Genomic DNA, 26,561 nt, shown 5'->3' with positions numbered 1-26,561 from the left:
TTTATCATGAACTGCAAAAACTACTAAATGGATAGATAGGGATAGGCATTGGGCAGAACCAGCACGCAGTGTGTCATCCTGCTTTCGCTGACCCATGAGAAATAGGGAGTAATTCCTGTGAAGTCCTTGGATTTCCTCATCGGAGAAAAAAGAGATTCAAGACTGCTATGGATGTCTTTGTGCTGGTTCATTTATAACAGTCAGTTTTCACATCCAGCCGAGTTGCAGACTGCAGTCATACGGTAAAAAATCTTTCCATCAAAGTAGAGCTTTAGAAAAAGTAATAGTGAAGCCACTGTAACAAAAGCTTAAAAATCCTGAAAACAAAACCTTAACAACCAGCAGACATACCCTTATCAATCATCTGTGTGTTCAAAGTGAAATCTGTAACAGGAAAGTTGTGTCACAGGGAGCACCAGCACAGTGGATGCTCATCCTTATTTAACTGAGTAAATGCTGTGCAGGGATTTGGATGAGCTCTTGCACAAACCATGACACATCTCACTGTAGCACCCACCTGGAGAGCCATATTCGTGTCTTGGCAAGCGGCATATCTTGGGCATGACTTCTATCAGAGTCTTCACATACTGCAGGATGGTGCCTTGCAGCTGTAAGAGACAAAGAAGGGTTAAACTGGAAGGATGGCTTCTTCTGGCCTTGGTTTTAAACAGAACAGACTGGGGACGGGTCCCTGTCTGACAACAAAGGGTGAAACTTTAGTTGGAGTCTAAGACCTTGCTTCCTTTGGATTTCACCCAAATAGTCCAGCCCAAGTGCATGGAGTTTTACAGCTTCCTCCTGAATAATAAATAATGGTTGCATGGATTTTCTATTTCAATATACAGCTCATTGTGTTTGCATTATTTGCAGCTGAAATCCAAACAAGGCTCCATCGTAGATCCAGCTGGACTTGTGTTCCTAACCCAAAAAGCATTTCATTGGAGCTGCTAAAGGAGTCATTCCACAGCACAGGAAATGGTCTTTCCACCTGAGGAATGATTCTTGACACTGAAAGTTTAAAAAAATTAAAAATATATACACATAGAACAAGTTCCTGCAGATTGGATGTTTTGAACTAATATGGAGAAAAATGTATTTCTTAGTTAAAAATGCTTGCTGTCATTTGGAGTTATATAAATACATCTTGTAGACATATTACATGGGATTATGTGATAAACATAATTTAGCCAAATGCAAGATCTCTGTCTTCTCACTGAATGCTGTCTGATCTCATACAACAGCTACGGTGCTTTCAACTGAGTGACACAAATTACATCTTCAACAGCTACAATGCTTTACAGCAGAGAAGCTGGGTATATGCTTAAGATTCAGGTCTACATTGCTTTGCTAGATAAGTTCAAAATCAAATCACTGCAGCCAAAACAGAATTTAAATATTTATAATGAATTGAAGTCTTCTCTTTGGTGAAGCAGTTTTGGGTAGAAAAGCATGACCTGAAAAATGATAAATTTTTGCACGCTCCCTCCTGCCTTGTTAATGTTCTCTATTGTTGGTGCCCTTAGGGAGCACTTCCCTGTGGACATCACATCTCTCTTTTGAGAGCAGTACAAAGCAGATGGAGCTACTGGCTTCAGCATATCTGATGGAAAGGGACGTATGGCTTGAATTCTTAAGAGCTCACATGTAACAGAAATTTCTTTGCAAACTCTTTTTCATCAGTTTTGTGTCCTCCTCCTTAGCAACAGCAAAACTAGACCATGAATACAAGTGTTGCAGTGTGGATAAAGAGACACAGAAGTGCCTAGGTTTCAACAACCCAAACCAAAACCTGAAGGCCAGGCTGACCTTCCAATTCATGCCTCTCAAAGCATCAAGATTTCTCTGCTGCCAGTGTCAGGCTCAGCATTACCAGGCTCTTGACGATCTTCAACAGCTCTTCCATGACCACGGCAATCCCCTGATAGCCAAGCAGCCTGCAGATTGTCTTGAAATGAGGTGGCCCCACAAAGTTGCGGTAGGAGCTATAGATGTGACTGTAGGCAATGTTGAGAGGCTGAGAAAATAGAAGCACAGTGACAGTTAGGAACATTTACAGGACTTGTAAGTAATTCTCTTATCGTATTACTGTGTTCCATCACTTGAAATCATTTTGAAGGAAAGCAGGAGAAATAATGATTCCTGTAAGAAATTTTTTACAATACTTCTTGAGGTACAAAAATATTGCTCTCCCTTCTGTGTAGTCAAATGCAATCTACTCTGAAAAAATTGTCATGTCACAAGGTTTATTACCCTGCTCCATAGCCAACACCACTTTCATTTCCAAGATAATTTGCTCTTCTATGTATTTGCAGTCAAGGATTTCAGTTCACTGGCCCTTTGCCACTTCAAACCCAAATTGTTCTCCACCAAAACTGAAAGCTTTATACATGAATAACAGGGTAGAATTTTTCCTATTGGCATTTGCTTCAAATGAGTAAGAAACAGTAAGAAAAGTAGGAACTAGAGCATCTGAGACTAAGACCAGTTGGAAGAGACACAGAAATGACCCTTTCTGCATCCTGTACAGCCCTACATACTGATACTTGAGACATTTACATGTGACTGAGCCCAAAGGGAAGAACCTGACCCTTGCCTAGAGAGCATACCTGGGGCTCTGGCCACTAGTAAATTGTTAGCAGCACAAAATGGAAGGCAACTTCCAGGAGCATATTTTATCAATATAATGTTGGAAATATGGGAATTACTGCAGTTTTTTGGCACTAGAGCATTTTTTTGATTCAATTGGTGTAAGAAGAAGAGAAGTAGGGGAATTAATTCACTTGTATGAAAGGCAAAAGAAACCAAAAATCAAAAAGAAAACTGATTTTAGCTGAGACACCGCATGTTCAGCTTGGCATCTGTAAGAGAAGTGCTGGCACCGTGACTCAGCCCCACAGAGAAGGGCTGCAGCCTCCCCCAGGAGATCTACACAGCTCCAGTACACAGCACTGAGTCTTAGAAAGGCTCTGGCACATAGTGCCGCTTCCAGCAAAACACAGATGAAATCCCTGGCTCAGAGCTGCTAAAAGATCTGAAGACTAATGAAACAAATTAAGTTACATCCAAATGTGCTGTGCAAGGCGTGCTGCATCCTTCCACAGCAACCACAGACTCAGCTCTGCAGGAATTCCCTTCCATGCCAGCACCAGGGACAGACTCCGGCCAGGGCACCTGAGAGACCACCACACTGAGAGCTTAAGGTGAAAGGCAGCAAGCACTGAAGTAGCAGATGAGGACAAAATGGTGGATCCTCAGCTCCTTCTGCACCTAGCAGTTGCAGTACAGCCAGTTGTGCTCGAAGGCTTCACTCATCCTCTCCCTCTGACTCACTTCCACAAACCTAATAAGTTAGGAAGTGAAGTCATTTGCTAGGAACCAGAATAGTGTTTTCTTTTGCTCTCAGATACAGAATTTCTGCTGACTGATGTACTGATAGCTCTTGTGGACTTGACAGTTGCTTTAATCAGTGAATTAATTGTTCTGTTAGAACCCTACTGCCCTGATCCATCAATGTTATCACCTCCTATGATTGCTAGGTACTCCTCTAAAAAGCTAGCAGGAAAAAAAGTTGGAGAGCCCCCTGCTTCTCTTAAAACTTCACCGTTGGCCCTGATAGACAGAGAAACCCTTCACCACTCTTCTGTGCATCAGTACTGTTATATACACAAAGCCAACCTTGTAGTCTCTGTAGTGCGTTCATTCACAACGTGCATGAACTTTCTCCTCCATCAAAACTAAGCAATAGGCCTCTGAATAGTAAGGGTCAGAGTGAAATAATTTTGGGGAGATAGAATTGGTCGCATTTTCCTGGAACGGGGCTGACATTTTGCTGCACAGGCAGACAATCTCTTAGTGCAGCCTCCTGCCTTGCAGCAAAACACAATGCTGCCACAGTGCAGCTTTGAAGCTGTCTTTTCCTTCGAGTGGGGGTCCCAGCAATAAGACTGATTAGGAGAAGATACATTTTAGGCTGTGCATGGGCTGCAGATGAGGAGAGTGATTCATCCCCTCCTGTCTGCAAGATAAGGTAGGCTCATCAAGCTCTCTGCACAGCGCATTAGCAGCAGGCTTGCATCTAATAATAATACCCTGTGAGCAATTAAGATATACCTCCATTTAAGGGCGAGATACACAACTTAGTTTAAAGACTGTAGGATGTAAAATATGACACCAGGGTGTATTTTAAGACAAACCAGCTGAACACACAAGCTGGCTGTGTGGCACGCTCACTCCTCCACATTGTGTGGCCACTGCCACCCCCCAGGAGCAGGAGCAGAGCCCCTCTCCTGCAGGCCCACAGGAGGCTTTACTGTTCACAGGAGCAACAGCCACTGAACACATAGTAGAGGTTTTCCCTGCCTTTGGTTTAGGGTCGGACGGGCAGGTTTTGGGGCTGAGAGGCTGGGTGTGCAGGCAGGTTGGGATCTGTGGCAGTGGCACAACCAAAGATTAGTCCTGACTATCAGCCTGACTTCAGTGCCACAGTTGAGATGGTGTCTAAGAAAGTACAAAGCAATTCTAAGACTTTTATGGAAAGTAAACAGAATCAGAGAGTCATTTGAGTTGGAAGGGTCCTTTAAAGGCTACGTAGCCCAACTCTGCTGCACTGAACAGGAACATCTACAGCTCAGTTAGGTGCTCAGAGCCCAGATCAGCCTGACCTTGAATATTTCCTGTGATGCAGCAACCTGTTCCAGTGCTTCATTAAAATACATATGCCCTATGTGTGATGCAGAAATCATACAATGCAGTAGGCACTTTTATATACTGTATATAAATAATATCTCTGTCTATTCCATGCCTTAGCATAATGCCTTGCTATACTGACTGTAATTTTATATATACACACACACGTACATACCTACACAGACTGCTATAATGTATAAAGAGCCACAGCAGGAGGGGTAGCACAGCCCCCACAGCCTGTTGCAATGGATCAGCAGCCCCCACTGCCAACACCACCTGCAGCATCCACAGCTCCTTCACACCTCAGTGCTGCTGCTGCAGACGTGGCAGCAGTAAATAGAGTGGTTCCATCCCACTCACACAGCATGGCTATTTATACAGCTGCCAGCAGCATGCCTTGCCCTTCAGGTTACATCTGCTCTCATGCTTGCTAAAAATGGGTGGGCAAAGTCAGCTGTGAGAGGGAAGTTGTGATTTTCAGTGAGTCTGACGTGACCCTGGGTCCAGCAGTGCCAAGAGAAAACAGAAACACCCTTGAAAGTACATAAATTAAACCCAATCTAAAGCATTTACAGAGCTAAGAAGTGGTTAGCAAGCAGTAAGAAGTGGGTTGCTGTTGATTTACAGCTCCTTTGTAGGAAAATTGGCAACCTGCTGCATTTTCTAAGTGGCTGAGTGACAGAATTGCTCAGTTTCTGCTGACCACTCAAACACATTCATGGTGTGCATCCCAGAGGGTGGAGTGGCAGGCAAGGACAGCCAGGGCTACTGGCAGATGTTATTTGGGTAGAAGGGAACAAAGGTGCTGGAGCAGACCCAGCACTGACACAGTTTTGGTGTTTTCTTGTCCACAAAAAAGACAATTTCTAGCTCGCCACCAGTGTAAACTGGTGCTGACTTGACTTTGGTAATGCCAGCAGCACTGAAAACTTTGCTACAGTTCTTTCAGAGCTCATGGCATTGATCACTGCATGGAGAAGAGTTAGCAGGATGCAGCTATTCCTGTTTTCTGTGCTTTCCTCTGTTCCTTATGTGCGAACAACTGAAATTTAATTTTGAAACAACTGTGAACACCACTAACTCAACAACCCATCTGCAGAAGAAAAGCAATACTCCCATGAAGTATTATCACATGGTGACACCTTTCTGAGCACAGATTTGTATCTTCAGCTCTCTCCCTGCCGGCAAGGATGTACTTTCTTCACAGCATGGGAGCAGCTAAGAGCTCTCCATTCCCTTGCTCCTGCAAGGAGGACTGAGAGATGTAAAAAGGCTGGAGGCCGCCTGGGAGCACTTTCATTTCCATCCCTACCTATAATTATTTTCATCTTTGCTCCCCATTTTCAGCTCCCTGGCAGCTGCAGCCCACTCAGAAACTGAAGGAAATACGGCAGGACTTGGAAGATAAACACACACAGAACTGCAAAGTGTCAATCAAAAGCAACAGTCACACGTACTGCCTGGGCTTGTAACAGCCTCGCCTAATCTGGTTTGCATCATCTCCTCACTAATGACATTTTGAAGATTTATGAAATACTGCAGGCACCTTCCCAGCAAGAACGTGGAACTAATAACTCCATAGCCAGAACTGAAATTTACTTTGGGAAAGTTCCTCTCTTGAATACATTTTGGCTTCACAGAGCAGCAAGTCATTTCTTCAGAGCCTCTCCTTACCAGTCCTGCTGCCACATCTGTCCCTTCCTGTCAGCTCTTGGCTATGGGCTCGGGCTGCTCTCTCAATGGCTTTGCCTCTCCTTCCTTCCCTGGGTATTCAGAGAAAACCCAGTTCCTGCTCCTATCACACAGCTTGGAGATAAATTAAAAAGCAAATGGACATTGCCTCAGTATCAGGGACGAAAATCTACCACTCACTGGCTTTAAACAGCAGTTTAAACGTGCAAGAAATCATAGCAATAAAGACAAAACCTCTGAGCGCTAAGCTATCAATAGGCCAGGATGCTGGATTTCACACCATATACCAGTATGGCTCTAACTCCAGACTCTTCTGGAGGCAGTAGCTCTGGAGCAGGGTAGCAGTGTTGCTGCAGGGCTGCAGATAGAGATGGAAAAAAAACCCAGAAAAACAAACTAGAAAACAAAACAAAACTGGTTTGCTCATTGTGCCTCGGAGACACACTTCTCCCAGGCAAAAAGCTTTTAGGGACAACATTCCCAAATCATTTGAAGATGCCTGCCCATCCTTTCCTACTGGTTGCTATGGTGAGAGATGACGGAGCCCAAGATGGGTATAATACGAGGCAGCGTGCGGAGCAGGGATTTAGCAGAGCAGGAGGGATGCAGCAGTGAGAAGAGGGGAAGGTGCTGCGCTGCTCTCCTGCACTGAGGGGCTGCTGCAGAGCTGCTGGGGAGGTAAGCCGCTTCCTGTGGCTCTGGGAGGGCTTAGAGATGGATGCATGTGCTTTTCTGCTCTGTAGGAAGGGTTACAGTGGTTGTTAAGATGAGCTGCTTCTTGGGAGAATTAAGGGAAAGTTAGTTCTCTTAAGGGAGAGGGGAGGAAAAGAAGAAAAAAAGAAATGAGATCGATTGCATGCAGCTTCTGCTTGGAGTGCCCAGGTGGTTGGGGGAAGAGAGCCCTGCAACAAGGCTCAGAGGGCACTCTGGTGTCCTAAGATGTACCAGCTGTTGTGGCTGTTGTTAATCAGGGATGTGTTACTGAGTAGTCTTTTATTAGGGGGAGAGCTTTGTCATTCATACACTTGTAATCCCTTAAAGAATTACAATATTATATCACATAATTGTAATATAATATTGAATATAGTATTTCAGCAATTTTCAGATCTCACAGTTACTATCCTAATATTACAGTGTGAGATGCTGTGGTAACAGAAATACTTTATTGTTTATTAATCAACACATTAAATATGGAAAATTCAGCAACAGCTTAAACAACTATTGAATCTTTATGCAGCTTTTCCGTATGACATTTAGTTATAAAAATTAATCTTCAGGAAATTCTACCAGGCAAGCCTAATTATCAGCTTATGTTAATCAAACTTGCAGTATCCTTTCCATTCAATGGGAATGTAAAGCAAAAGTGCTAAAAAAGCTTCCTGTATAGACAACCAGTCACAAAGAAGAGATTTTTCAAAATCTAGCTGGACCATAATGTACACCCTATGTCCTACATGTTTGGTTGTTGTTTTTTTCTTTCAAGAAGCAGTAATCTCAGTAACAGTAAAAAAAAAGCAGTAATTTCAATAACAGTAGTCTGGGCACCAAGCAGGTTTCATCTTTGGTAATTTTAATCACCTAAGATCGAGCATCTAATCTAAGCTCATTAGGCATAGCCCTTCTGCAGCCAGTGGAAAGAGCTCCCTCCTAGGCTGTGGGCAGCTCAGTTCCCACAGTCGCTTTCTTTTTGCCTCTGTAAAGGGGAATATGACATTTTCTACATTCAAGGAAGTGAAGCTGTGGTGACTGAGGGAAAAGATGGTAACAACTAAGAGTGTGGAAATCATGGAAGCAGCAGTATTAGAAATGAAACTCTTGAGTGCAGCAGGTGCCTCAACAGATTGAGTTTCATTTCCACAAACTCCCCTAAGCGTAGGAGTCTAGGGTGAAAAGGGCAGGTTTTGAAGCAGTCAGCTGAGTAACTCAGCTTCTGAAAGTTTGCTGAAGACCCTGAAGACAACTGCGATGAAGTTTTCTGTCTGCTAGAGAGCACCTGCAGTGCTTAACAGTTCGAAAAATGCAGTATTTTTTAGTGTCAACCACTGGCAAAACACTTAAAAGAGATTGCAGGGACAATTGTGACTTATCCAAAATGCAGCGTGTTTTAGTAATTACTTTTACAAAAGGCACAGAGAGTTCACCTGAACGCCTACACAGGCCCAGTCTAAGGGCCAGTAATACCTGTGGAAAGCCTTCACTGATGTCAGTGGCCTTTAGGACTGCACATGCATTGGGGAACTCAGCCTCTCGCTGGTTCTGGTTTCAGGGACATGATGAACATCGACGTGCACAACATCACCTACACCAGTGCCACAGTCTCCTGGACCACCACCAGTCCCTGTCCGGAGAACTACTACCACGTCATGTACCGCCCCAACTGGAACAGCGTCTTTGCCGGCTATTTGCGCCAAAACTTCCACCGTGAGGAGCGAGTTCCCCACTCCCTCAGCTCCATCATCCTCCATCGCCTCACGCCCTCCACCATCTATGTCCTCTGCATCATGTGCAAGAACTCCTACCCCTCCAGCAACCACTGCACCACGTTTCACACGCTGGACCAAAACCCCCTACTTTTCAGCGGCTCTAAGCACGAGCCCACCACCTCCATGTGGATGGTGAGCAGCCTGTTGCTGCTCTGCTTTATAGCTCTCTTAGTCTACGGCTGCCTGCAGTTCTGGGCTGCACAGTGCTGTGGGCCTTCCAGGCCAAAGCAACATGATGCCAGCCCTGAAGAAGTGGGTGAAGGCAGCAGCTCGCTGGATGGTCCTCTGAGTGATGGACTGAAAGAAGAGCTTCTGGAAGTGCCCATGACCACCGTGCTCATGAGGAGCTCTAGTTTCATGAGGGAGAGTCCGTATAGTTCCCCACGCTGCTTCTTCCCCTATAAGAATAGTGATGATAAGACAGCCATCTTGCCGCAGCACGGCCTTCAGTGAGAGCAAAATAAAGAGAGGCACTGCTTGGCAGTCTGGTTCATGCTGCTCTTTCCCAGCTCTTCCCAGTTTGTGTATGCACAGGGGCTGTTTCTCCCAGGGTAAAACATGAGGTAGGAACATTATCTGCAGGGAGAAAAGCTTTTTCAAGTGACAAAAATATTATCATTCACTGAGGGGTTTTTAAAAGGAAACAAAGTAAGCTTTCTGGGAATGGCCACGCTAGGCTGAATGTAGTGTCACTATCTAATCTGCATCAGTGCTGTAGATCACATCAGTCATCAACCAGCATGCACAAGAAATAAACTCCACTCCAATACTTTCATGCCTGAGTGATCCTCCACTAGCATCACACCCCAAGCCCTCATAACACTTGTATAAACAGTCACCATGGCCTGACAAAAGAGCTTTTTGTCAGTGTTAAGTAGTTTACATTTGCACTCCAGCATTTTAGTAACTCCTGTTCTGAACTAGAAATGGGATTCCTGCGCAGCACCTTTCTCAGGGGGCAGCACCGAACTGGAACTCCAGCTAGCTCTCCTCTCTCTGTGTTTAGATGGATATGACTTGGTCTACGAACGACCAGCAAGCAAAGAGTGGTGTCAGCACCCCCTCACACAGGCATGTTATGGAGAAGAATATGGGAGAGCAATAGCAAAAAGCACACTGAAGCTGCTTCTTGCATGGCTTTTTTGTTTCACATGACAATGTGATGCTGTACATTCGCACTCGTCACACTGTTATCGAACAAAATATTGCATTTGTTTCTTCCTAAATAAAGGATTCCAGCATCCACCCCTGCTGGCTGCCATGGCTCATTTACTGACCTTGGACCCATAGAGGTAATATGGTTGAACATTGGCTGGTTTGTCCCGCTGGGGTTCCTGTGTAAAGGGGATTGCTGTCCTCACAAACCTGCAGCAGGCACAGGAGATAGGGAGGGAAATGGTCAGCTGTGGGCAGTGCAGACATCACGCGGTCCAAGAGGAACTGTGGTTGCAGACTAATTAGCAAGTCATCATCTAAGCTACACGTGCAAAATCCTGCCCCAACCTATTGGTGATATAAAACATATCAACTTAACATATTACAGAGGTTTTGGTTTTTTTGGAGGCAGGCAAGAAACCCACATCTGAGCAGGGACCACAGTTCTGCTGACAAGTCACAACACTCTAGACTGAACTACCTCAGTTGTTCGTAATCTCTGTCCAACTTTGTTTGAATGTGTTACTAGAGCTTCCAAGACCAAGGGGAGCTGGTAGACTTTAACTCTCAGTGCTGCACATCATAGGGAACAAAAACTTCCCTGCAATGCATGTGAATTTTATGTGGCAGGTTCGAAATTCTGGAAAGAAATGTAAGGTATCCAGGTGCTCTGGTTTTCCTCCTCACCTGTTGGTGGATCCATTGTAGCAGTAGTTGGGTAGAAAGTCAAAGTTGAGCTCCCAAAAGACATGGAGGGTGATGCGCCCATAGGGTGCAGAGACATTGTGGTTGGCTTCCCGGAACATGGCATCAAAGCTATCCAAAGTCATGTGCTTGCACAGCAACCTGTGAGTCAGGCGATTTATTTCCAAGAGCCACTCCAGCTCCTGCAGCACACAAAGCAGCAGCAGATGACATGTGTTACCAAGATGACAATAGAAACTGTTGGTTCAGTTGCCAAGGGATGATATTATATCCACACCCACACAGAGAACTTCCCAGGTGAGGATGTAACAAATGTTAAATACAATGATTTCACTCAGTGACTGAGGCCAACTGCACTTCTACTCAAGGGGGTCCTGGTCCACTATCTCCTAAACCTGCAGGCAGCAAAATTAATTTGTTCCCCACTGAGTGCTGGCTGGCTTTCACATCAGAATCCTTCAGAGGTGGAAACTGGTAATTTTACACTACTTGACTCTGATACTTCTGTAAAGTATCAAAGGCAGAAAATCCTGCACAAACGATCTCAGCTACCTGTATTCAACAGGGGGAATTACAGTCAGGATTTCCTACTGTCAAATCACTGGACTCTGTTCTATGAGCTCCACAAAATTTAAATACTGACTGTCACCTTATGATTTACTCAAATAGTTCACAGTCTAATAATAATGCAATTAAGGCTTCATAAGTAGAAACAGTAGAGATTCAGTGTCATAAAGGAAAATACATGGTTGGCTGAACCTTACTGTAGGTGGGACAACTAGCAGAAGATCGCTGACTCTGTATTCATAGCAGTGTATTATTCTCTCAATTCATACTCTCAGTAATAGTTCTTACCACTATGGATGTCAGGTCCTCACTCTCAAAGCGGCTAATGGCCTGGTCTAATGATTTGTACATTGCTGCTGAGATACGCTGGGTTATGAGCCTGTTCAGGTCAATTGACCTGCCCAGCAACTGGGAAAAGAAGAAAAGATAGGTGTATGTTACATTCAGATTAGGGAAGGTTGGTAGTAAGCCCTCTATTGGGTTCACCACTACTTGGGAATAAAGTTGGAAATATGGAGTGTAACTCATTAATTCCCTCAACCCAATGTCCTGAGTGCAGTGAGACAGAAACACATTCAATTCTTCTCATTCCAGCACTGGTTTCAATTGAGCCCAGCACTAGGATGCCAGCTGCCCACTAAAGAATAATAGATTAAGAGCTATGAATAATACTTGCTTGCAGTGTACCTGGACATGCCTTTGCTTGAGCAGTGTCTCATAGCGGTTTGATGGTGGGTATGGAATGATCACCCCATAATTCTTGCATTCAGCCCGGAAACGTTTGTCCAGCAAAACACTGAAACAGGCAACTAACATCAGGAAAACGCAAACACACACAATCATCTTCTCTCTGGATCTGTTCCAGAGCTATATTCATCCTTCTTTTCATCTTGGTCTGAATGCCAACAAATGTCCACTTGCTTTGCTTTCATTTCTAAGTCACAAAGCAGCAGTCGTCACCTGGTGACTTCCATGCTGCTACCACTCTTGGCTTTTATGGCTAAAACATCCAAAAATATAAAAGACTGTACTGAAAGATATCACTAGTACCAAGTAGTGGGGTGGTCTCCTTTTCTAAGACCAATTGTGATCTAGAAACAAAACTCCTCGCAGAGTTAGACTAAGACTTGTGCACATTTGGAGACATGAGAGGAGATTAGAGTTCATCTGTATTCTTTAAATTGTTAAAAGGAAATGTCACAAAGGGCTTATATCCTCATCAGGGAGCAGGTAACTCTGCAGAAGTCCTGCAGTCTGAGGTACGACCTATGACTGTATATCAATTTGGCCATTTTAAGTCTTGATGCTCTACTAGGGTGAGGACAAGTGAATATCCCTGCTTCCTATAGCTGGGAGGCTTCCAGTACTCATCTGCCTGGTACACAATCAAAAGTCAAGCAAGGACATGTCTTCAGTAGGATTGATCTGCTCTGCTGCTGCTCCAGAAAATGGTACTCAGACAGCTACATAGGATATCAATCATTTGTACTTCACTGTTCACCATGTCCGCTTGCCACCATTAATTTATTTTCCCTATCTGCACTGGTCTGACATGGATACTAAGCTTGGTGAGACAAGGATAATCTTTTGTTTTGTCTACCTGCAGTGGCTACTCCCTGAGGGGTACCTTTTGGTTAACAGCAATATCATCACTCAGCAGCAGCAGTCGGGTTCTCCTACCTGCCAGCCATTGCTTTATAATAGGCAAAGATCTGATCTGCCAGCTTGTACACAAACTGATCAAAGCATAAATTCACCTGGGGGAGAAAAAAAAAAGTCACAAAGATGTCACCAGTGCAAAGTGGCTCCTTCCTACTCTTGCAAGATTGGTATAACTCAATACAGAGCTTATAGTTTCTGCCTGTTCTTACAGATCCCAGTCTCCCCACACCCAGTCATCCTTTGCTCTCAGAGATCTCCAGGTTGTCATTTTCCTCTGATGTCTCATAACCCTCTGCCCATCAGACAGACTCTTCCAGGCTCACAGTGTCTGACAGCATTTGGCTTCCACTGGTCCCACAGTACTGCTAAGTTGAAGTCCTTAATCAACAGAGCATGTAAGCTCTCTGAATATTTTGATCTTCTGAAAATCTCTCAGAATATATTCAGAATATCAGAATATATATTTTTCAGGGTACGCCTATTATTGATTCACTGAACTGCTGGGCTGGGCTGACAAACAGGACAGTGTGACCCCTGCTGTGCTCTTTCTATACAATAAAGAGGAACTTACTTCAGCTTCAATTTCATCGTACAGGAACTGCTTTTTGAACTTGGTCAAGGCATAGTACGCGCTGTCATTATAGAGGTCCAAGGGGTACAGTACATATCTGAGGACAAGAAGACATCATATCTTCAATTAACCTTGGAGATATCAGCATAAAGAGCAGCCACTCAGTGCAAGAACTGGCATTTTTCTGTCTTTCACTCCTTTTACCTCCATTCACTCCAGACCCTCAAGTTCCCCCATCTCACTCCTTGTATGATTTGCTGGAAGCAGCAAGAACAGATCTGGGTGTGTGCTGTGTCTTATTCAATCAATGCCATCTCCTTCTCTGCCCTATAAAAAATGTTGTCTTGCCTTCACTCCAGAGTGCCTTGCCAATGGTTATAAAATGGAAAAGAAAGCTTCCTTAATGAGGAAGATAATATGAATATAATTATACTTGCATTACAGCAATTTCTGATCATTTATCAGATGTACAAAAGAAGTGCTTAAAGTTCTTTATCCAGGGTTCATGTCCCTTTGGTTGCACATGCTGTTTGACTGCTGTATGCAGACGACTACCACCAAGTTGAGTGGATATTCTAATGCAGCAATTCCCAACTGCTGGTTTATGATGGAGGATCAAGTTTCACTGTCAAGAAGCAGCTAGTGCGCATCTGCTAATGAGTTATTCATACATTACACACTCATGCAGCAGCAAGTCAAAAAACATGTTTGTTTTTTTTTTTTCACCCTTGTCAAAGAGATAGTTCATCCCCAGCCTACTCTTCACCAAATCAAAATCTCAAGCCCCACTGAAGGCACAACCCACCACAGCCCATCATCTCTTACTCCATCATGGAGGGTTCTTTGGTTTCCAGAATATGGTCCGTGAGGATCCAGGGCATGGACATTTCAATGGGGAACTGGATGCGGCGGCCCATCGTCAGCTCCAGGAAGAACTCCCGGAACCAGAGCTGGGAAAGGTCACAGCACTGCTGCAGCGCTTCTGCAACACAGAGAGATCCCCCAGTGGGAAGACTCAGAAGTCATCCTAGGATGGAAAGAAAACTCCACTCCTAGAAACTAAACTACCACTAATGGCTCTTCTGCTATTGCTGACTCATTCCCGTTCTCATAATGATTACTACCTAGAAGCACGCCTGCATCAGCCAAAAGTAGAACATTTGGGAAAAAGCAAAGAAAATCTTTTGTGCAAATCAATGAGGAGCAAAACTATACATAAACCTTTGCCTGTCCAAGAATGTGAGAGTTGGAGTCAAGTCTCCCCCTGCCATAGTTTCACTCACCACTGATGTTGAGAAGGTGGGTGAAGAAGAACGACTGCTTGTGGAACTCCTCGATGGCCAAGACTATCGGCCCATCCAAGCTGCTCCTCAGAGTCTTCTTGGAGCCACTCTTGTCTGCTATGAGGGACTCCAGCATGGTCCGCACCATGTAGAGCTTAGGAAGGAAGTTAACAGTCACTACTCTCCTGTGAGATACCACTGCACGCAAACATGATGCTCTGCAGCAAAAATTAACACTTCTGCTTCTACTTCGGCTTACGCTCTACTTTCTGCACCCTTTGGGCCACCATCATTCTGAGATAGAAATAATCACACCCATAACAAGTGAGACGTGGGGAACTATACAACAAGCTAGGCATCAAAGAAATGTTTAACATGTAACATGAGGGTAAAGACATTACTGGATAGCCCATGGAAAGAGCTGCTAACCCACAGAATGGAAGATTCCTACATGACTGTAGGACCATTAATTCCATAGAAATAGAGATTTACATACCTGTGTACTTGATGGTCCTACTGCTCGTCGTGGGACTTTAATATCAAATCCACCCTTGGGGTCCTTTTCACCTCTCAGGCAAGGATCATTTGGTGGCTCTCGACCTCCTTCCCAGTCACAGATTGTCTTTCGAATTGCTTGAAGAACACTGGGATGGGTAGGGAGAGGGAAATTAGTGCTTAACTTGATTTTACTGCAAGGCAAAAACACTCACAGCTATGAACATTAGCAGGGGAAGTATATGGAGTGGGGAGTTACACTGTTGTCTGTAGGGGAGTCATGTCCAAAAGTGGACTATGGAAAGAGTTGCTGGCCAAGGTATGTTGACTGACTGTATAATATTAAGCTGTGTACAGGACTACACATTTACATAGTACACCTGTACTATATACTACACAAATAAATACATTGGCTTTGTATTACATTCAAGAAAGACCAACCTGATCAGGACATTCTTCTTCTTCCTTACTGCCTGCCTGAGGGGCTCTCGCAGCGTCACCTGGGCAAAGTCCTGCAAAGCTGCATAGATAGTGTTGCGGATGGCTTGGTTAAAGACACTCTCCATCCGGCCCATCAACACTTGTAGACCTTTGATCATGGCAATTACCTGAAACAAAAATTAAAAACAGATGTACTTCCTATTTTTTCTTTTGTATGGAGAGGTCCATAAACATTAAGATAATTTGATAATAAATTCTATTCAAGTAACTTAAGTACAGCAAATAGGTGGCTTATTTTTTTTTTTCTGTGTTATATGCTGGGGAGAGCATTTCCACCACCAGTTTCTTGCAAATGGCCCCTGTCCCTTGGCAGGATTTGTTTTCATTCTTGATTTCTTGCTATCTTTAATAACACCCAACCCTGGAAAACTGCACATGTTCCAAATGTCCTTTGTGCCTGATAGGAAAACAGCCCTTGCTGGCTCTTAGTCACTCTTTTTTATGCAAAAATCAAAACTTCAAAATGCAGAAAAATTGATCTCCAAGCCACTCTCTCTGCCATGGCAGTAAGGAGAGCAAGGCAGTAGATGGCACCTACCTCCACAAAGGCAAACTTCTCTTCGCTGGTATAGTTGTACCGGGTAGCTCGTTCATACTCTTCTGCTGTTCCTGGACAGTCCTTGTTGCAGAACTTATCGGTGGGATGAACCAGCTTCCAAGAGTACTGGAAAATGGAAACAGATACTGTCAACATTGCAGTGAGTGAGAAGCAAGCCTGGAGACTGAAGAGAGCTCTATGCCAGAGAAACAGTCCCTGGACATCAGAACACTTGCTTGACACAACTTTGGGTGCAGAATGTATACTTTTTCCTGGCTTGAACATCACTGTATTAAATATTGTTTTTGTTTATTTGATGATTTGCCAGTTATATTGGGCTTTTGACATCTATGGGCTTTCTATGGTCATTTAAATTAGTTTTACTTGCTCAAGATCCAGACCTGTCATGCACCCTTCCATACTTAATGTGGACACCCCAGAACGTGTGAAGGGCAGTGCAGCTCTTGGGAGGGATGAACAAGTTCTCTTTCTCTATTTGTTGTAGAGAAGTTCAGGGTGATCAGCTGTCTGATTTTAATATGTTAGTTAAAGGCTTAAAGTAAGGTGGCATGCAAACAGCCTCATCATTTCACAATCTGTACCGCATAGCCTGCTAACAAGTTGACACTCACTTACAAAGAGGAGGACATTACACACTGATGCACTCACCACTTCCATGACATGGGCACTCCACTTGGACAGCAGCTGCAGTCCCCGTAAAGCGAGGTCAAAGAGCTCCCGGTACTCTTCATCGGACTTCTGGCTGTCCAGCCCTGAGCCAGTGACCACCTGGAGGAGATCACATCGTGTCAGGGCCAGAGTCAGCAACTTGCTGCAGCTTCGGTTGAGTCAAACAGCAGCAGCAGATCTCCCTCTCAAATCCCAGCTGAAATGAATTCCCCATGATCTTATGATCAAGATAAAACTGGGCTGTGCATGTTTTCTCCCTTGAGAAAAGGAGTGTAACTTGGCAGGACTCTTACTACCCAGGCAGTCAATTTATTTCCTACAGAAAAATGAGTTTGACCCGTAACCTCAAAGCAAATAACTGACCTTTTCATTCCACTTTCCCATTTCTCTGTGGTAGTCTAATACCACTGAACTCCTCTAGCCTTTACTGACATAAAGTTCAAATAAGCATATACAAATGCCAAAACAAAAGGGCTGAGAATTCTAACAATTCACTGAACTAACAGTGATCAATGAGGATCACGCAATTGCAAAAAACAGTCAGAATTGCATCAGAAAAGGCTCTGACATTCAGTAATGAACAGAGAACAGTGAATTTCCCTCAGAGCTCTAATGGCTCTGTGCAACAAAAAAGACCCATCTGCAAGACATGGGTGTTCTGCCACCCACAGCTGATGATAAACAATTAGTTGCAAAAATATTTCTACTCCTTATTTCAACTAAGCTCTGGCCAAAAAGTGATAGCTTTCAGAGTAGGTCTCCCAGTGCACAATTTTGCACCCACAGGGACCTTTCATAACTCATTTTCTTTTATTGCTGGATCGAGCAGCAGCTTGTTCCATTTGTGTCCTTTCACCCATCTCACTCTATGTCTTGGCAGACCATGCTAATGCCACATTTGTCCTCTCCCAGCCTTGTCTGTCTAATGAACTCAATTAAAGCGACTGCCCCTGAGCTTACCTCACTGTTGCTGTAGCGAGCGAGCTCAGAAATGAAGCGAATGTGGTCATCTCGGATCTGGACCATCTGCTCACAGATGTTGTACTGCGGACTTATGCTGCTCTGAGTGCACGTCCACCTGAGCAAAAAAGCAACGGCTTCAAGAAGAGGACACGGGGCTCAGCTCAGACACCCCAGGAACAAAGCTCGTACTCAGCTGCTCTCTTCATCTCAGTGTGCCCAAGACATGCCACCTTCAGGGCAAATGTCAGCTTTTTGTGCTTCCCTCTCACATTTAGGGCATATGATGAATTTCAGAGGTGGTCTCAGAGGTATGACAGGATGCTTGCTCCGCATTTCTACCAGAACATCTCTGCTCCATCCACTCTGGAGGCTGCACTCCATTATGAGTTACTTAACTCTCATATGCAGAGGAGACTACTTCCCTGGCTGCTGTCAGGCAAGCTCTCAGGGAAGAACAAATTGCAGAGCTCCATCATCATTTGCATCCTTTCTGCTAAATATAAGGATAATCATTCTTTTAGAGGACATCTTTCTGAGTCTGAAGCTGGGTCATGCCTCTGCTGCAAGGAAATACCCTGCAAGGAGCCAGCAGCAAAATATCCCTTCTGCTCTACTTGGTTCTGGGTTATATTGACAGCTCACTGAAAAACTCTGAGTGTTTACAATGAGCAGGATATGATCAAATGAACTAGATTTCATCTGCACTGAGCCACATGTACCGTGTAACAGTGCAATGTGCTCTTAAAAGGAAGACAGTTCTCCCCTTCCAGTGGCACAGTCATATGAAGAAGTGGTCACAATAAGCCTGAATCAAGTCTAATTTAACATCTAATTTTTCCCAGATCCTTATTGCCTACAGACATAGAAACAGAATGGCTCCATTAGACTGATTTGAACAAACAAACATGTTTCCATCATTACAATGGTTTTAGATGGGTTTTTTTTCCCCACTAAATAACCGGCCATCTTAAGATAGTCTTCTTCTCCAGTATAGACTGGCTATACAAAAGGGAAGTGAGCACCCTGCTTCTGACATGGACATAGACACAAAAACCTATTCCCACCGTTAACTGTAGGCACCTGTTGCCAATCTTTGTGGTGCTGGAAGGTGTTGGAAGTGCTGGACCATGTCACCCCTCGTTAATCCAGCCTCCCACATTCCCATCACTCCACTCTTACCCGTTTCAATGTCCTGTGTTCCCCACTGGACAATTGGCAGGCTAGCAGGAATTGCCAGGGCTGCCCCAGCCCTTCCTGCTACATACAATTTAGTCCACAGTGCAGAAACAAAAGGCCATGCAGGAAAAACACCAATTAAATCTATTTTCATGGAGACACGGAGGGAAAGAAAGTGACAAAAACAATATTAGTAAGAAATGGGGAATATATGGAACCAACTTGGCAGTTAATGCTGGAAGCCCCATGCAATTTGCTGAGAAAGCAAGTGAGTGAAGAAACATCAGTTAGTAAGGTGCAGCACAGAGACCTGGTAGACAGATTTTGAGACAGACATTAAATTGTGCACAGGTAAACAGCCCATGAGCTACGTCGGTTTTGAGATGAGAAAATGAAATGCTGCTGACACATTTTGTTGAAATGTGCTCTCTGAACGGTTTGGGATAAAAAGGTGTATATTTTTAGATAATCTTCCTTTTCAAATTTAAATTTTTGAAAATATTTTTTAAATTCACATTTTGTAGAATTTTTATTTATTTATTTTTTTTGATTGCCATTTTGCTTGGGAAATTCTTCCATGTTACTCTCATTTTTCTCATGCACCTTTCAACCAGCCTTCAGGGGGGCAGGGAGGGTGCTCCTGGGGCAGCTAGGCAGTGAGCAGAAAGCAGGACCCTCCATAGGGAAGGGGAAAGCAAACAGGCAGCCTATAGTCTAGATCCTGTCCCGACAGCTGTTCAGCTAGACTGCTGCTCAGTGACAGTGGAGAAATCTGACTTCTGCATGACCTGGTCCCATGGGTAAATGGTCACTCAGTGGTAAAAGCCAGTCTGCAATCAGTGATTACAGCAAACACAGCTCAGACGGGCTTTGCTTATGTGCAGTGGTAAATGCTATTCCTAGGATGTCCAAACCCATTGGTGATTCTCCTAATAATAATTGAGCACCGTGCAAAGCTACAGAGACAACTGGGGCTTGGACACAAGTGGTGGAATCTGAAGCAACACCTGCAAATCCTCCTGATGGCCCTGAACCTGTGCTGTGACGCTGTGCTGCAGATCCCACGCCACAGTGACTGAGTACTCCTGGAAAGACTCAATTTCTGTCTTTTTTTTCCAGCAATATTCATTCATTTGTAATGCATCTGACCCACTCTTTTTCACTTCATTCCTGCTGCCTTTCTGCAGTGCCTGAGCTAGAAGGCACAGTGCCTGGCTACTGCACAGATAGACCCAGCTGTGTTCATGCTCTGAAGGATTTTGTCCTTGGGATGGAAAACGTGGATTAAAATCTCTCCAGAGCAGGGACACGCTGCTCGCACTCACACAGCTCCGGGCGCACACGTCCCAAGCACTCAGCGGCCACCCCAGAACTGCGCACCATGCCTGCTCACCCGCCTGCACACACGGGAATGGCTCCATGGAGCTGGCGAGGAGATGTCTTCCCATGCAGGGACACACAGGTACACACGTGCACACAGAGTCAGGCACGCTGGGTGTGCAGCCCCCGGGGACACACACACAGGTACCTGTGCACAGACCTCACGCACGCCGAGGAGGGAGATGCAGCTCCCACAGCTTTCAGGACACACACAGAAGCCAAGAGACATTATGGCAGGCACTCACTTGGATTTGTTCTCCTCATAGTGAGCACTGGTCTTAATGTATCTGGCCAGTTCTATCTGCATATCGCCGAATAAAGGAACCACCTGCAGCTGCTGGAAAAGAAAACAAAAGATGGTTGAAACGCAGCAGAGAGTCCCTAAGGTGATGCAAGGGATGAGGAAGTGGCATTCTGCAGCTTTGAAGCTCCAGGCTGTTCAAACCTGGATGTGGGATCTTTTCACACTTAGGAACTGACTGAAAACTATCACAGAGGGTTTGGGCCACTGTGAGTGCTTTGGAGCCATGGGCTTGCCATTACTGGCTTGGTTATTGCCAGAATGCTGTAACCAGCATAAGCTGTGAGAGAAAAGGGTCATTTTACACCACTAGGAGAGAAGCATATTTCTCACAGGGGCTTACTTCCTCCCACCATAAACCTCAGGGAGAACAGAGGGATAAAAGCTGGCACATTGGTATCTTGGCAGCACGGCAGGGAGGGGAGGTGTAGGCTGCTCTGCGCTGCTGGAGATGTGGCCTCTTTCTCCAGGGAACTCAGATTTTACTTTGGCACTGTGGTTGTTAGTGATGTGTCTTACAGATTCTCCACAAAAAGAAAAACACAGTCATTGTCTGCTTGCATTTCAACACAGCTCTACTCCCCCTGTACATTTCAGGAGGATTTTGATGGGAAATAAATTCTAAGTGCACTGAACATGTCTGAAGCTCACAGAGGCCTCCCCTAGGCTAAGCTTTCAGATGCAAGCAAAATTCAATCGAGAGCTTCCTACAGCTCTTCAATAAAAACTGAAGCTTCAGCTTCACCTAGAAGAAGTCTAGCCCCAAAAATCAAAGAATAAGGTGGCAAATTCACTGTCTTATTATCACACGCTACTTTTCTGAGGCTAGCTTGCGTGGAGGATGTGCAATGCTGTCATCAGGAATTCCCAGTGGCACTTTCCTAAGCAGTTTAAATGAAAGGGTTGTTCCTTTTCGCTACTCAAATTCCTGTCAATCCACTAAAAATTTAATCAGAAGGCAGTAAGCAGATGTAGTAAGAGGAGCAGTTGGCTTTTCTTAGTGAGATCTGATAGTCTGGAGTGGTACTTAACTCATTGGGTGAGACCACAGCAGATGTTGGAGAAGAGCTCACAGAAAAAAGCTGGAAAGGAAAAAGTTATTCCATGCAGTGGAAGATACTGTACTAGTCCATTTCTCTAATGGACCACAACCTTTTTCAATGAATCACGGATGTGCTCAAGTGCAGCAAGATGACCAAACAATACAGATTATGCTGAAGACTTGGTTTAAACTGAGGCAAAGATTCAGTCAAACTAGCAAAAGTGAACTCAGAAAAAAAACTCAGAAAACTCCAAGAGATGTCATGATAAATCTCTTTTGCAAAGCTGCAGTCCTCAGCCATCTCCCTGGTGACTGGGAAGTATTCAGCCACCCCATTATCTCCCCCGTCTGTGAGGTTGTGGTTTCTGTAGTTCCCTATGGGCAGTGTTTGAGTCTTGCTGTTTCTGGGAGATGACACAAATATGGGTAAACAGCTCCTCACTCACTTGAGGTGAGGATGCAGCAGCAGGTACATCAGCCTTCCATGAAACCAGCCATCCAGGCTCACCAACACACCTGTCCCTTGCCAGACCCCAACGTGAGCTGACCTGCCCCAAACCTGGAAAGTCTCCAAGACTCAACCTGTGCACAGAACCAAAGGGCAGGAGAAGTCATCTCACCCTGCCAGTGCCCAGGAGATGCTTGTAGTGTGCTGAGCTCAAGCAAACCGTGTAATCAGGCAAAGACAATGCAAAGTCAGCCCTATTCTCCACATGTCAATGACAGCTTGCATACACACATTTGGGGAGGAAGCAGACAGGGTTACCCCAAATGTTTCTTGTGCTGAGCAGCCTGTGGCAATGCTTTCCTCCATATGGTCTGGGGAACAGCCCAGGGCTGAATCCAGCTGCACGTGGAGAAGGGGCAGAAGGAGGCTGCACAGCTGCTTCCCACCAAGCCTTCGGAGTGCCCAGCTCTTGCAGACCTTTCCCCAAAAACCTGATCCCAGATAAAACAAAAAGGACTCATCAAACCACCAAATCTCAGCCCCCTGAGGAGCTCTCTGAACACCTGCAGACTCCAACCAATACAAGCTCCCCAAGTAGCTTTTTGTCTTTTACAAGGAACAGCTTATATACCAGGTGAGACTGCCAATGGTATGTTGGCTGGCCAGCTATGTCCCTTGTCCCTCAACATGCCAGCTCAGCAGTGAGGTGAGGGACAGGGCAAACCCACTAAAAAATCATGGTGCTCTTCAGGAGACTGCAGCCCAGCCTGAAAACTGTGCCAAGCTAGATGTGGATATTGTCCTGGCATACTTTTCCCTTGTCCACAAAACAGACCTTCCTTGTGCCATTCCCATCCTTCAACCCTTGACAGAAGGGCCATCATCTCCCATTTCTCTCATGCTGTGCCTCTGTGCCTATTCACATTCATGACAATCCCACTCCTCATCCTTCTGTCTCGATAATTCCTTGATCCTTTAGGGTTTTTTTTTTTTTTTGTAACTATAAATTACTCCCGTGTTTTTTTGTTGGTAGCATCTGCAATGATATAGATTGGTAGTTCATTGGTCTCCAGTCTCACCCAGACGGGTCACTGACCTTGAAGAATTTGTCTATTTTGCTAAGGTTGATTCTCTTCTTGGCATCCAGTTTGTAGATGTTGCTGACATTCCCATCCATAAGATACAGACCAAACCCCATCACCTGAAGAAGACAGAAAGGCAAAGTCTCATTAACTTAATAAGTCAAAGGCAATTCTTGTTTGCTTAGCAAACCCTCTTCAGGATCCTGTGCCACCTGGAACTCACGGAGAAAACGGTATAAAATGTGCACGTTTGCAAGGAATGTGTGTGGTAGGTAGAATACACATTATGGAATGCTTCTGTTTTCTGTGCAAAAATGCATGGTTCTCAATTGTTCCTCCTCTCTCACAAATAAAGACAATCCCAAATTCTTCTCCACTCATATTTTAGGCAAGCATTTGCTCCCAGAAAATTGAAAACATCTAAAATATTCCCCTGAATTGATTTTTTCTCCTTAATTCAGTGCAAATCATTATAGATATTAAACCTACCCACATTACCCTTCAAAGAATCTAAGCTGACTCACTGTAATCACTGTAATAACTGACTTACAATAAGGACAAACATACTAACTAAGCAAGCTGTGTGCCCATAAAATATTGGCTCTTCAGAAAAGGGATGCATGTAAACCCAAAGGAGAAAAAAATAAAGAAAATGAAGAGAAGCATTGTCTTGGAAGGGAATTTCACTTTACTAAATAGAAAGTGGAACTACCGAAACGCCCAGCTCTGTAAGTACAGCCAAACCTCACCTTTAAAAGCATATGCTTCTCACTGGGTGTGAGATACATCTTGTTTTCATAGTAATCCACACAGATGTTGACAATATCAGCCAGCAATTCCTCATAGCCAGGGATAACCTCTAGTTGTTGGTGCAGACACTGAAACAGCAACAAGGGACACTTTATCCACATGGACAGAGGAAGAGCAGGAACGTTTCCAGAGGTGGGAGCATACTTGAAAGATTAAGAAGATAATGAGGTTTCCTAAAACCCCGTCTGCACTTTTCTTGAGTTACAGATAGAAGATTGACCTCATGGTACCACCTATAAAGAAACACCTTCTGTAGGAGAGCTCTCCTTTTCAGATTGATGACAGCAGCCAAGCATCAGACAGTGAGATGAAAAAAAGAGTTTGCACAGGAGCATACCTTCTGACTGTCTCTTGTCTCTGTGCAATATTTTATCTAATTAGCAGAATCTATAGACCCTGTGGAGTGCGGAGATCCCTTGTGTCTGATCTGCAATCCCTGCGCAGCTGCAGAGACAGACTGGATGGATTTCTGGAGAAAAATAGGGGCAAGGTTTATGGTAGAAAGCCTCCTGAGAGCTCTTCTTGCATCTTTTAGAGCTTTATCCTTGTCTTGACATGAAGAGAACTCCTAAGCTACCCAGGATAACCCCATGGAGAGAATTATTACTAGACTTATGCAGCCTGACCCAGACACCAACAATCATCAGAAATGACCCAACGAAAAAGGCAGATATTGTTGCAGTCCAGCCTGAAGCACCTGAAGCATGGAAGGATCAACTGGTTCAGAGGAACGGGACTTGCCTGTGTGATGCGGTTGTGATTTGCCAGGAACATAGAAAGGTTCTGGGACTCCTGGATGGACTGGGGGTCTGCCATCTTCCGCAGAAACTGGGCAGCTCTGAATGAGAGAAATTCACCATCACCATGACCTGTTGCCCAGCGCCAGGCTTTCACCACCCATCCTCCTCACTTCACTTGCAGCTGCAGAGCAGCAACATCAGAGCTCGCCTTGAGCAGAGCTTTTCCCTTTCCTCATTTTACCAACAGGGAACTGAAACACACAGGAGCTCGGTCTTTTTCTCACAAAGAGACCACAACAGCACAGATAACCACCCTCCAACCCCCCTGTATCTGCCTGATCCCACTGTGGGAAATGTCCACTGCCAGACCAGGCACAGGCTCAGCCCTGCTCTTCCTGCTTCTTGCCCCTCACCTTTTGTAGGCTGAGTGGTCATTTTTGACACTGCACTTCATGTTCTTCAGCTCATCTAGGACAGCAAACATGTTGATGAACTTGCCCAAGGTGAGGAGGTAGGCCTCAGAGACAAAGTCCTTCCTCCGCTCCGCGTGGCACAGGCGCTTCACCTCACTGCAGAACCGCTCAATAGCCTTGCGCTGGAAGGCGGTGGGACAGGGTCAGCACATGCAAACCACCACCCCTACAGCCACCATCCCCTTCCTTCTCCTGGTGGGATGGCAGCTCCAGGGTCTCGCTCTGTTGTCACCATGAAATGATGCAGCATTACAGACCCCTATAATAAATGTCCTCCATGCTGGAGGGAGGAGGAAGGAGGAGCCTTCAATCCTCTGCCCAGCCTGCCCAGAGAGAAGCATGATCTGTCAAATCATGCTTTGGCTCTTTAGGTGGAGCATTAAGATATCATGAGACATAAAACCCAAAGACAGTAGTGAAACCCAGTTGCAGCCAGGTGTAAACACAAGCAATGACATGGGAAGCTCCCTTCAGCCCACAGCAGCTCTGTTTGCTTTGTGGTCACTGCTCTGCTGGGATTTGAGTGCGTTATTTTCTCATGCATCTCAAACGTAGCAACTGTTAGCTTTGGTGTTTGACACCAAAGTACAGGGCCAGGTAAAATGGCCAGAATGAATGCACCAGCTGCACCCTCAGCTCTTTTTGGCTTTGCTTCAGATGGAGGAACAGCAGAGTGATCTATGCTGGCCCTACTGAAGAACCCCAAACCAAAGACATTATTTTTGTCAACTTCTTTGACTGCTTACCTGAAAGTACATGAACTTCATAAGCTTGGTGACTTCTGGCTCCAGAACTTCTACTGTCTTCTCATAAATCTCCACTCGGTTTGGCTGTTCATTACATTTCACCTGCAAAGACAAATGATGATTGTCAGCATTAATACTTCTGACACAGCTGTGGTCTTGCAACAGCCACTGCCTTTCTGCTTGTTTCACACTGAGCACTGTCCCCATTTGAGGACAATGGAGTGACCAAAGAAGGAGATTTTTTTCAAGGCAAAAGGTGATGTCAGAAGGGGCTATTTCTCCAATATGAAATTTTCTCCATGTGTTATAAAAAGGCACAATCCTGACTCTGAGAAACAAAATTTTCTAATGCACTTCTCGGGAGAATATATA

General features: G+C 44.8%; 2 protein-coding genes across 4 annotated transcripts in view; one reads left to right on the top strand and one right to left on the bottom strand.

Moving 5' to 3' along the window:
- The window catches only part of CYFIP2 (cytoplasmic FMR1 interacting protein 2), a 45,905-nt gene that overhangs the window by 9,420 nt on the left and 9,924 nt on the right, over window positions 1-26,561 (bottom strand). For 2 of the 3 annotated variants that reach the window (XM_042881518.1, XM_042881517.1), the window contains exons 5-25: window positions 26,190-26,291; window positions 25,384-25,565; window positions 24,972-25,068; window positions 24,170-24,298; window positions 23,435-23,539; window positions 20,793-20,884; window positions 17,989-18,106; window positions 17,008-17,127; window positions 16,339-16,464; window positions 15,741-15,907; window positions 15,301-15,448; window positions 14,805-14,958; window positions 14,347-14,503; window positions 13,522-13,618; window positions 12,969-13,045; window positions 11,976-12,084; window positions 11,577-11,696; window positions 10,704-10,903; window positions 10,139-10,226; window positions 1,871-2,014; window positions 518-608 (exon numbers count right to left, since the gene is read on the bottom strand). In XM_042881518.1, the coding sequence (XP_042737452.1) occupies window positions 518-608; window positions 1,871-2,014; window positions 10,139-10,226; window positions 10,704-10,903; window positions 11,577-11,696; window positions 11,976-12,084; window positions 12,969-13,045; window positions 13,522-13,618; window positions 14,347-14,503; window positions 14,805-14,958; window positions 15,301-15,448; window positions 15,741-15,907; window positions 16,339-16,464; window positions 17,008-17,127; window positions 17,989-18,106; window positions 20,793-20,884; window positions 23,435-23,539; window positions 24,170-24,298; window positions 24,972-25,068; window positions 25,384-25,565; window positions 26,190-26,291 (2,623 nt within the window). The remainder of the gene's footprint in view (window positions 1-517; window positions 609-1,870; window positions 2,015-10,138; window positions 10,227-10,703; window positions 10,904-11,576; window positions 11,697-11,975; window positions 12,085-12,968; window positions 13,046-13,521; window positions 13,619-14,346; window positions 14,504-14,804; window positions 14,959-15,300; window positions 15,449-15,740; window positions 15,908-16,338; window positions 16,465-17,007; window positions 17,128-17,988; window positions 18,107-20,792; window positions 20,885-23,434; window positions 23,540-24,169; window positions 24,299-24,971; window positions 25,069-25,383; window positions 25,566-26,189; window positions 26,292-26,561) is intronic. The other variant, XM_042881519.1, reaches the window with a different exon arrangement.
- On the top strand, window positions 7,035-9,515 carry FNDC9 (fibronectin type III domain containing 9). The gene is made up of 2 exons (XM_042881520.1): window positions 7,035-7,056; window positions 8,645-9,515. The coding sequence occupies exon 2, from the start codon at window positions 8,649-8,651 to the stop codon at window positions 9,312-9,314; it is 666 nt and encodes a 221-aa protein (XP_042737454.1). The 5' UTR covers window positions 7,035-7,056; window positions 8,645-8,648; the 3' UTR covers window positions 9,315-9,515.

The sequence above is a fragment of the Lagopus leucura genome, unplaced genomic scaffold (assembly GCF_019238085.1).
Source record: "Lagopus leucura isolate 7727_CA_CO unplaced genomic scaffold, USGS_WTPT01 Super-Scaffold_100030, whole genome shotgun sequence".
Lineage (NCBI taxonomy): Eukaryota > Metazoa > Chordata > Aves > Galliformes > Phasianidae > Lagopus > Lagopus leucura.
This window is presented reverse-complemented; position numbering and strand designations above follow the sequence as displayed.

Bases quoted from the DNA above. Each gene is read 5' to 3' on its own strand.
- FNDC9 (XM_042881520.1), top strand. From the start codon at position 8,649: ATGATGAACATCGACGTGCACAACATCACCTACACCAGTGCCACAGTC.